Source organism: Sinocyclocheilus grahami, unplaced genomic scaffold (genome assembly GCF_001515645.1).
Source record: "Sinocyclocheilus grahami isolate Dianchi unplaced genomic scaffold, SAMN03320097.WGS_v1.1 scaffold86.1, whole genome shotgun sequence".
NCBI lineage: Eukaryota > Metazoa > Chordata > Actinopteri > Cypriniformes > Cyprinidae > Sinocyclocheilus > Sinocyclocheilus grahami.
The window spans coordinates 903,968-914,908 of NW_015505265.1; the positions used below are offsets into that span (position 1 = coordinate 903,968).

The 10,941-nt window shown below is 36.4% G+C and overlaps 2 protein-coding genes across 3 annotated transcripts in view; one reads left to right on the top strand and one right to left on the bottom strand.

Moving 5' to 3' along the window:
* Nucleotides 1–6,463, top strand: part of LOC107586825 (receptor expression-enhancing protein 1-like) — a 13,098-nt gene extending 6,635 nt beyond the window's left edge. The window contains exons 7-8 of the mRNA XM_016274364.1: nucleotides 956–1,227; nucleotides 4,096–6,463. Of these exons, the coding sequence (XP_016129850.1) occupies nucleotides 956–1,227; nucleotides 4,096–4,173 (350 nt within the window). The 3' untranslated portion in view covers nucleotides 4,174–6,463. The remainder of the gene's footprint in view (nucleotides 1–955; nucleotides 1,228–4,095) is intronic.
* A 383-nt stretch (nucleotides 6,464–6,846) lies between these two features.
* On the bottom strand, nucleotides 6,847–10,380 carry LOC107586898 (39S ribosomal protein L35, mitochondrial-like). 2 transcript variants are annotated; one of them, XM_016274449.1, is made up of 4 exons: nucleotides 10,225–10,275; nucleotides 9,753–9,915; nucleotides 7,293–7,437; nucleotides 6,847–7,172 (listed from the first exon to the last, which is right to left on the bottom strand). In XM_016274449.1, the coding sequence occupies exons 1-4, from the start codon at nucleotides 10,226–10,228 to the stop codon at nucleotides 6,984–6,986; spliced, it is 501 nt and encodes a 166-aa protein (XP_016129935.1). In that variant the 5' UTR covers nucleotides 10,229–10,275; the 3' UTR covers nucleotides 6,847–6,983. The 2 variants fall into 2 exon arrangements, with proteins under 2 accessions (XP_016129935.1, XP_016129934.1); XM_016274448.1 differs by lacking the exon at nucleotides 10,225–10,275 and adding an exon at nucleotides 10,280–10,380 and having other exon boundaries at nucleotides 6,853–7,172.
* Nucleotides 10,381–10,941: the final 561 nt, after the last annotated feature.

The window sequence follows — 10,941 nt, forward strand, 5'->3', positions numbered from 1 at the left end:
TTCTTTTTTTTGTTCGTCAGATAAAGGAAAGTCATATGAGTTTGAACTTTTCAAATCCATTCCACCATATTGTATGTGTCTGCCAGCCATTTATCAATACATAACAACCAAATAACAAGACGTGAGGCCTGTTCACACCAGGAAAGATAACTGCTTTTCCATTGTTTTTCTACGTAAAAATGCACTAGAACAATATGTTTAATCATTCCACTTGTGTCTTTTCCAGTGTGCCCCTCAAAAAGTTTAACTGTAAAAAAAAATGTCACTAGACTTACATTTCTTTTCCATTCCAATGCACTGCGTCTCGCATTTTTAAACCCAAAAATGCATTCTGTGTGAACGGCCCAGTACAATAAGGTTACAAAGGAACAATGATGAGGGAATGACTTTTTAGAGCAATTTTTGATTCAGCTGATGAATGCTAAATACATTGACAGCCTATCAAAATCCATCTGACTGTACAGAGCTTGAGCATTAATAAGTGGAGGACAATATAACTTCAGTGTATATATAACAGAACATTATCATCCGCTGGTTTGGACGCTAATATAGTCATCATTATAGTTTGAATTATCATTCTCTGTGTGAATGGGCCTCTTTTATGTTTTCCCCTAGTACAAGAAGTTATTAGCTAGGGTTAAACAGGCCTTTCCTATTCCAGTTACACATGTGAAAACACACTTTAGGAATGACAAAATGTATCAGATTCTCAAGTTGTTTTCCCCTGCACCAATCATTTTTAGCAGCATTGTCCTTCACACAGTGTCAAAACTAACTATAGTAACTAAACATTTACTGTCGTTCAGCTTTACATGATTTTTGAGTATTCCATAATGGCATCTATAATGGATAAGACATAAAAACACTTGGCTCATTATTAAAATATATTCAGAGTAGAGAGTATAAGTGCAGTTGGAGTCACAATTTGTTTTGATGTGCTGTTGTAATGGTACAGGCCATGATTTTGACATGACCGAATATGAGATGTTGAACTTGGAGCAATATTCCCCCATTGAGCCTCCTGGTCCGCTGACACCCACACCTACCTCGACCCCATCCCAGCCCACTCTGCCTCAGCCTGAGCCCACGACTCCACTGCTTTCCCCTCCTGAGTCCTTCCAGGATAAATCCGCATCCCAACCCATAGCCTCAGAGGAGCCTGAGGAGAAGGAGGAATTTGCCTCATCTGCTTCAGTCCAATTCAGATTTAAGAGGCGTGCTCCTGAGGTACCCCTGTTTTCTGATGGTTAGCTGTTGACTTGCCTGGCTGCAGTGAGCTAACTGTTAGCTTGTTGTGACTAACCTGCTTAAATCACTAACAGTGCTGCTGTTTATCGGCAAAAGTCAGCTGAGTGAGTCTCGAAGTGAGTCTGACATTCTCACCTCTGGTCACGACTAGCATTCGGTTACGATGAGTCATAGGAGAAACGTGGCTGTCTAAAATGGCAGGGAAAGATGATTCAAGACTCTGATGGATGAGAGACATTGTTACACAATTGTATGTGTTTATAAGATAAATATAAGACTTATTCTCTCAAAAGGTCAGGTTTGAAAATGCTAGCTACTTAGCTGACAAATTTTTGTTATTGAATAACTTTTTGTTATTGTCTCTTATTATTGATCCTTTCTGCTGGTAATAGGTTCTTTATAGTGGAAAAGGTTATTTGGATTACTAAAATGTCACTCTAAGAAAAAAATAAAAAAGAACCGTTCACTGAGAGGAACTGAAATGTTATAGCATCACTGTGAAAACCCCCTTTAGGTTTTTAAGAGTGTTAGAGTAATGTTTGATTCATAAACCTTTATTTTTTTTATAATTTCTTACTGTTTAAAACTGTTCATTTCATCAGAATTATTGCACTTTCACACAAGTACAAATCAAGAGAATCTCAACTTGCGTGGTTTGCTTGCAGATTTAGTAACAGCAAACAGTCCAAATGACAGCGTGAAAGAAAACAGACTGCATTATACTATTATTTTAGCAGAATATCTAGTGCATGTATATATGGTTGCCAGGTCGTAAGTAAACCACTGGGTAGAAGATTTATCGATTTGAAATAAAAGCTTGTTTCAGGAAAAATAATAAACTGTATCCTTCATATTGCATATGATTATGCATAATAAATAGAGAGAAGCACGATTAAAATCATGGTGCTGCCCTGTCTTGATTCTGCTGTTTTCCTATTTATCTCTGTAAAGATGCTTTGTCACAAATTGTATTAAAGTGCTGTAGAAATAGTGACTTGACTTGACCACCCCCTTGCAGTGGACCATATTTTGTTGTGGTGGTGGTACTGTGACTTCTCCAGAAGCTGTCAGCTGACCAGGAGTTAAATGGGATGGGATTTCATTTGTAGATGTTGGTCAGAGTAGCCCTGCCCTGTAAAGAACTGAGTTTGCTGCTTACAAGATTTGTCTGATGTGAACCATGTCCTGAACAAAACAAAAACTCAGTGCACCTAAGATTAAGATTTGTTGACTTGCATAATGCTGGAAGAGCTAAACAGGCATCTCTCAAGGCCATGATGTTCATCACTTCACTGTAATTGTCTATAAATGGAGAAAGTTCAGCCCTGTTGCGACTCTTAAGAGTGAATGTCCTGTAACAATGACTGCAAAAATGCCATAATGTCATACTTTAATTCATTTCAACATTCCTGTAGTTAAGATCATGCTGCTGCCTTTTACAGATGTGTGGAAGGACAAGAGTAGCGTCTAAAAACACACACTGTACTAAAACATTTGTGTGTGTAGGAGCACTTACAGGACAGTTCTAACTTTCTTTCTTGTAATTATGATTTTATATCTGAAAATTTAGACTATGTCTTGTATTTGTGATTGAATGTCTCGTTATAGCATGTTTATTTTTCACAATGGTGACGTTTTTCATATAATTTCTTACAATGACTTACAATGACTCTATATTCTGCAAATACTTTACTTGTAATTGTGAATATATTTTGTAATTGCAGTTTTATATCTCACAACTGTGAATTTGTTTCACAATCTTGGATATTTCGACTTTAATTCTTGTAATTTTGATTATATCCCACAATTTGTACTTTATTTCTTGTAATTGTGACTTCGTAATATAATTGCATCTTTCTTGTGATTTCAACTTTAATTCTTGTAATTGTGACTATATCCCACAATTTTGACCTTATTTCTTGTAATTGCGACTTTGTTATATAATTACAACATCTTTCTTGTAATTTCAACTTTAATTCTTGTAATTGTGACTATATCCCCCAATTTTGACTTTATTTCTTATAATTGCAACTTGGTTTCTCAATTGTAACATCTTTATTGTAATTTTGACTTTATTACTTGTAATTGCGACTTTGTTTCACAATTGCAATTTAATTTCTCTTTATCTCATAATTACTCAATTTTGGCATTATATCTCACAATCACTTTATTTTGATTTTAATAATCTATAAATAAACTTCACAATTACCTTATTTTTTACTCGGATACCATGTCTACACTGGCCTGGACTGTTGTTGCATCACAACAGCTTGAGGCTGTCTACACTAAACGCGTCAAAGCAAAAGTTCCAAATGCATTTTGTCCTGTAGTCGATAGTAGCGCAAGTGTGTAGAGTACATCAGAAATAAAACGGGGCATTCATTTACTGTCTGTGTCTCATCCAATGTGGAGAGTATCATTGATTATAATGGGTTTACTTTGATTTTGTCGCATCGCTTGTCTCCGATGTAGACACTATGTGAAAAATAGACTTCCATAGATTGATTTAATTTAATTTTGTTTTGCTTTGCTTTATTCTTTTTTGCTTTGTTTTTTTTTGTGTGTACATCATTTTATTCTTACATGAACCAAAGCTAGTGGACCAGTTTAACCCTTGACCATTCCACAAATACAACCAACCTAACTGACTAAAAACAGGCCTTTGTACACAGAGCATGTTAAGTCATTCATTCTCAAATCATGTTTGTCTTTCCTTAGACTGACACATCACAGAAATATACACGCCCTTGCTCATATTGACCTGATCATGTGATCATGTTTATTTGTGAACAGTAAACATGAAGTGTGCATCGCTCTCTGATTTGATACCTCTTCTTTCTCTTTCAGCCTCCTCCTAGAACCCAAAGACCCGTCACCCGATCCAGATCAAAGAACGCCCTCTCTTCAGACACTGAAGCCATGTGACTGTGTATATGCTCCGAGAGCGCTTTAGCTGTCTTACCTGCAACATGAGGAGATGCAACAAGAGAAGGCAGGGAGAAAAAAAAAAGGAATGCAGCCAAAATGTTGAAATATTCAAAAGCAGCCTTGTTCTGTAATGAGGTAACCAAAGCGATGCGCAACCTTTCGCTTCTGATCTTTGACACTCAAGGGGGAGGGGATTCATTTAGGTAACACGTTCGTGTACATACTGCTGCTCTGAGACTCTTTGGGGGTTATTAAACTTGTTTTGTATATATTTATGGTATGCTTGAGTATAGACTGTTTGATTTCTTGGTATGATTTTGGGAGAAACAAACGCATGCATGTCCCTCTGGTCACCCAACCATAATCACTGCACACAGTCATAATACTTACTTTATTTTTAGGGGGACTACACTCATTTTGGGTCCCCCAAAGCCCCCTTAACAACTACTGAGTAACAAGGTGTTTCCGAATCAGCCTTTCTTAGAACAGAAGTTCTTAGTGAAAAAGTACTGCACTGATGTGGTAGGTGTGTTTGACTGCATTTATTTCATAATTTACGTATCAACAAATGCAAAGGATCATCTGTACAGAAGGAGTTTTTAATAAAAGCTTGTAGTTGAACCAAAAAAGGTATTAACCACAATACCTGACGCGATTTAAAATAGATGGACAAAGTGCAATGGATTTTACACTTCTTAGAAACTTTCAATAGTTCAGCTATAAACTTCAAATATATATAAAGTTCATCAATAACCATCTTGTTAGAAATGCACTATAAACGTTCCTAGACACAAAGAGGTGTAATAGGTTGATATTTGTTTATGGACATTCTTACTTTACTTAATTAATTATTAGGCATGTACAGTATTTTTATCATTTCAAAACTCCGCACTGATTGATCAACATGTATTTTGAAGTAATCTAAACGGACGGTTTTCTGTTATTTCCTAGCTGGCTTCTTAAACGTCTTCAGTTGCTTGATGTTGCATGTATTCACATTGACAGTTTGAATGTGTCTCACATTTTTGGCCTCCGCTTTCTGAACGTGTTCAGTATTAAAGTACCTTATCAGAGATGAGCAGGCATTAGTGGATTTGGTACAACACAAAGCGGGTCCTTTAGTCAGTGTAGTGGTTTTACTTTTGTAGCAGTCACACAATTAGTCATATGAGGAGAAACAAGTGTCTGAAAACACTGCAATTACACTAGCATGTATCACTGAGAAACTCAGTTTGCTGTTGTATCATTCCTGTGTAGCAGTAACTATCAAAACACATACTGTAGCTGAATCTTAGAACATTCTATATTTAGAAAGCTTTTCACAATGTGTTTTATACTGTGAAAATGATGACAATCCTAATCTCATAAACACGCTTTGTCAAATTACAGATTTTATGTATTTGAGATCTTGTAGCTGTTAGAACGGTTATATCAGACTTCACTGACAAAATATCTGGCTCAGGAACTGTTTTTGTCCTTTTATCACAATTTCATTTAGACTTGTGATTATATTATCAACAATGTAAACTAAAACAGTCATTGGAATAGTGATAATCTGGTTGGGTTTCTTTTCGTTGGCTTTGTGTTTCTAGTATTTACAGTGCTATTAAAATGCAGCATTTTCTCTGTGTATGGAACCATCTTTGGCCTTCTACAGCATATAAAAACATCTGACTTGCTTCTTCGAATATTCAGGTCATTAAAGGCACAACCTTTGAAATTTCATACTATGTAAAAAGCAGTTAAGTTGTGGATTTAGGTGTTCTGTCATTCAGCTATTTATGAACTTAACCCATTTTAATATCAACAAAATGGTGTAAATTATGAATCTCGTGGATTACCATCTGGATTGTCAATTTTTGAACATGAAAGTGAGACATTACATATGCATGCGTAATCATGTCAGATGAAGATGTGTTTTTAAAATCAGGGACTTGAGTAGAGGCTGCGCCTTTAAAGACTAGTAAAGTCCTAGCTCTCTGTTAAAACCATTTGAAACTGAACTGTCATGTATTTTTGAGTTGTGTGTGCCAGGTTGTTCAGATTAGGAGTCTAAACGTCTTTTCACTATCCTCTTAAAACATAACGGCTTGCAGCATCTCCATAAAACAAGTATTTCTATATTCCACAGCTGTCATGTCTGGCAGGCCAGAATATACTGTATCTCATTGTTCAAAGTCCTTTACTGAATAAATCCTGAGTGATAAAGACAGAAGTTGATGTTAAAGGGTGAAACGATCTCGGTTTAAAAACAATGTATTGGCATTCCGAAATTAAAAGGTGAATGTGAAACATGAAATGTGAAAGTCTTGTGAGTTATTTAATCTCCAAAATACAATATTAACCTTTATTTCCGTCCATGATCTAGTCTAAATAATAGTTACAAATAAAACAATTAATTGTATAATCTATATTATATATATTTTTTGTTGTTGTACTAAAATTAATTAGTTTTAGCTAAAAGTTGGGACTCATAAAGACAACAGAACCACAAAAAATGAACTTTTATATAATCAGTTAATTCATTGTTATGAATTTTTTGTTTCATCAATAATAATTGTATTTGAATTAATTTCTTATATCAATCTAAACACCACAGTTGCGAACCACTTCATTAAAATGCAGAAAGCTTATATTCCTAAGAGAACCAAATATTCCTGCCATATTTACGCAAAACCGTGTCTCCAACAATGGGTGGACTTTGAAATAATAAGGAATTTATTTGGGTGCATTTACACATTCCTCACCATATTTTTTTAATTTATACACACGTTATGTCTCGTGAACAGAATAAGGTTAGGAGGGTTTTACACCTTCAGATTCACTCTATCCTGGTATTTCTGGTACGGGTCGTTGAGGTACCAGTTTCTTCTTTTCCAATAGGATGTTGTCATTTTGTCCAGCAGTTTACATTGAGTTTTATTACAGAATACATGTTCTCTGAGGCGCTTCTTGCGGGCTGCTGACTTCTTCCACAGCTTTTTCTTATATCCTGCCTAAAAAAAAACAACAGTATTATTGAACACATGAAGACCAAGTTTCAGTTCAGGTGTGTAGGCTGGATTTAAATACCAGATTGTATGATATTTCTGAATAATATGGAAGCAGGGAATTACCTTTCTCCTCACCCACAGGCCACAGTGCAACCTGAGAAACCGTTGAACAACCGACTTCACAGACTTCCTCTTGCCTTTCCTCAGACTGTAGTATGTTAAGTTCCTGACCGGCTGGAGCATCAATGAAGGGATGAGGGGCGTTACTCTGCAGAACAGCAAAGGTCACCATTAGAAAATACACAAATCTTCAGTCATAACATGCAATACGGTGTCTGCCAACAAAGCAGACAAGGCTTTTAGAGCAGGGTGCCCAACTTCGGTCCTGGAGAGCCACAGTCCTGCAGAGTTCCCTCCTCCAAACCTATAATCAAACACACCTGAACAAGCAAATCAAGGTCAAAGAGTTACTAGAAAGCTACAGGCAGGTGAGTTTTTATCAAGGCTGGAGCAAAACTCTGCAGGACTATGGCTCTCCAGGACCTAAGATGGCCATCGCTGTCTTAGAGCATGTAGTATTTGGTGTAAAGATTTAAGCTTGTGTGATACTGCTTTTATCCACCTTATTTTTTAACACTGAAGTAAGTTATTTTTAACATCAATGCAGTAACAAATAATGAACCTCTCTGCACTACAAGCCTGTGTGTCCAATTACCACAATAAATTAAAATAATATTGCTAAATTTACATTGCAAAGGTGGCACAGAAGCATTTCTGAAGTGGCATTTAGATGTCTTTACACGGACTGTCTAATGCTGCTCAGAGGTGGAATAAATGCATTTACACACATACAGCTATATACTTTGTTACTAGGGGCTGATGTAGGTCAGAGCAGGCCTAATCTAGTCTGACTTTTATTCTGCATTGCATCTTTACACTGAATTTTGAGCAGGCACAGAGCAGCCTTAACTGCTCTACAAAGAGACCTTCTGTAATATAACTGCAACATTAAGCAGCACAACAGACTGCTTTTATTACAGCTGAAATAGCTGGAAGTGGCTGAAACCGGAAGTTTTCACGTTAAAAATAGCTATTATAAGCTATACAATTCCAACACTTTGAACACAACATTGCCAGTTAGGTTATTTCTGCTCAGCCAACTAAAATATTTCTTAACGTAAAAACAGAATCAACTGTTGCCCATTTTAGAGCAAACACACCAAAATATTGTATCGGTGTAGAGACTAATAGAGTAATCTTTATGGCCATCGTTTTTGGTGTGAAAGGGCCTTTAAAAAGTGATTTCCACAATACTGTTTCTGTTATTGTTATAGTTGTGACGTGGACTTCCCTATTCTGATGGAATTAGAATGATTATTAAAACTTTATAGTTATCATCATCCTTGGTGTAAAGGGATAATTCACCCAAAAAAGAAAATTCCTCATTTACTCACCCTCAAGTTATTTCAAACCTGTAGGAGTTTCTTTCTTCTGTTGAGCATAAAAAAAGATATTTTGACAGTTGGCTGACTTCCATAGTATTTTCTTCCATACTGTGGCAGTCAATGGGTAGTCATTCAACTGTTTGGTTTACAATATTCAAAATATCTTCTTTTGAGTTCCACAGAAGAAAGAAACTCATACAGGTTTGGAACAACTTGAGGGTGCGTAAATGAGGAATTTTTGGGTGAACTACTCCTTTAAAGGTTGTACAGTTGTGGCCAAAATGATTACAACACTAGTATTTTCACCAGCTAAAAATGGTTTTAAGTCAGTTATTTCTATCTTTTGCTGTAGTGTGTCAGTAGGAAATATCAGTTTCTTTTAGCCATTAATTGTAATAATCCAGTGAGATTTTTGTCTGACAACAGCCAGTGCTCCACACAGAGATCTGATCTCTTCATCATCAGTCTGTCTGGAATAACATGAAGAAACAGAACAAACTGAGACAGACTCAATCCAGAAGAACTGTGGTAACGTCTCCAAGATGCTTCTAGAGACCTCCCTGCAAAGCTACAGTACTGTTAAAAGTTTTAGGCACTTGTGTAAAAATGCTGTAAAATTAGGATGTTGTCAAAAATAATGTCATAAATAGATTTTCTTTATCAATTAACTTCTATTAACTAAATTAAATCAACATTTGATGTGACCATCCTTTGTGTTTAAAGCAGCTTTTGCCCTCGGTGCACTTGTGCTTTAGTTTTTCAGGGAGCTTTGCAGGTTGAAGCATCTTGGAGACGTTACCACATTTCTTCTGGATTGAGTCTGTCTCAGTTTGTTCTGTTTCTTCATGTAATTCCAGACAGACTGATGATGAAGAGATCAGATCTCTGTGTGGAGCACTGGCTGTTGTCAGACAAAAATCTCACTGGATTATTACAATTAATGGCTAAATGAATGTTTGGAAATGTAAACTGATATTTCACAATGCAGCAAAAGAGAAATAACTGACTTAAAACCATATTTAGCTGAACGTACTAGCGTACTTCTAATAATTCTGGCCACCTCTGTGTAAAGACACAAACAGAATAATATACATTTAAACAGACAGACTGGCAAATGTGTGGCTAGAGCAGGTCTTACCGCTTCAGCAGGCCGGTCTGTTGGAGAGGAGCAGCGGTGTGAACAGCAGGCAGTGGTCTGGAGACATGTCTCTGCACTACAGCTGAGAAACCAGCCGTCTGTGGCAGTCTGACAGCAGGAGAGAGACAGTCTCTGCCTAAAACCGACAGGGGTCTCAGCAAACCTGACCAACACAGGAGAAAGAGCTCTAGTTTACAGAGTACAGCTACATGAATACAATACATACTGATAAAACACAGTATAGTGTATGGACGTTTTGTGTTGTCTAATGATAGATTTGATCATCATTACATTCTAATTTTTCACATTCTACCACAATGACAAATAAAAGGTCGAATAAACCGTAATAAATTGTTATATTGCATCGAGGAGAACCGATTCCAGTGCACTTTACACACTGGAGCGGACATAGGAAACTTTGATTGCGTATTCCTACGCACAACAACTTTTAAGAGTCTATAAAATCTCGTACACATATTTAGCTATGTATTCGGACCATAAAATATGCAAATATGCATACTTCATACCTGACAAACCTCTCGTCAAGGTGGCCGCCATATTAAACGCCACTGACGCATCAACTACAGTGGCCGGTTAGGACAAACAGAACGCGCTGCGAGAATACACAGAGTGGAAAAAATGAAATGGATTTCCAGAAGTCAAATATAAAAAGAGAAATAAATTGAATTAGTCTGCTCTTTTTCTTACACCAAACACTAGCTCTAGATAAACTGTAAAGAATACTACATCGTGCAAATGGATGCTGGCTTTGTGCAAACAAAATAATAAAGTGTGACCCTATGGCTGAGGAACACTATGGGATTTGTGCAACAGCTTGCTGGAATCACAGAGCAAATTTTAGGACTTGATTTTCACATATCATCCATCACTGATGTTATTACTGATGATATTTCTAAAAAAAAAAACAAATTTAAGCACACTTTATTTTCCCCTGCAAAAGTGGAGTTTGTCAAGACGTTGTTAAATAGATGCTAAACTGTAATTATGCATTGTGTGTATGAGTTTTATGAAGTTGTTGGGTTTTTTGGGGGGCTGTACATACAATTGTTGATTTGTATATTTTTATTCCTTATTTACTCGTTCTATTTAAAAAAAAAAAAATTATTATCTGTGTTTTTTGTTCCGTCACTGTCATTCTGTTGCACTGTGGAAGCTTCTGTCACGAAAA

Bases quoted from the DNA above. Each gene is read 5' to 3' on its own strand.
- LOC107586898 (XM_016274448.1), bottom strand. From the start codon at position 10,310: ATGGCGGCCACCTTGACGAGAGGTTTGTCAG. The intron at 7,438-9,752 runs GTAAGACCTGCT...GCTGTTCTGCAG, and splicing joins CAGACCGGCCTGCTGAAGCG to AGTAACGCCCCTCATCCCTT. The intron at 7,173-7,292 runs GTAATTCCCTGC...GTTTTTTTTTAG, and splicing joins GCCTGTGGGTGAGGAGAAAG to GCAGGATATAAGAAAAAGCT.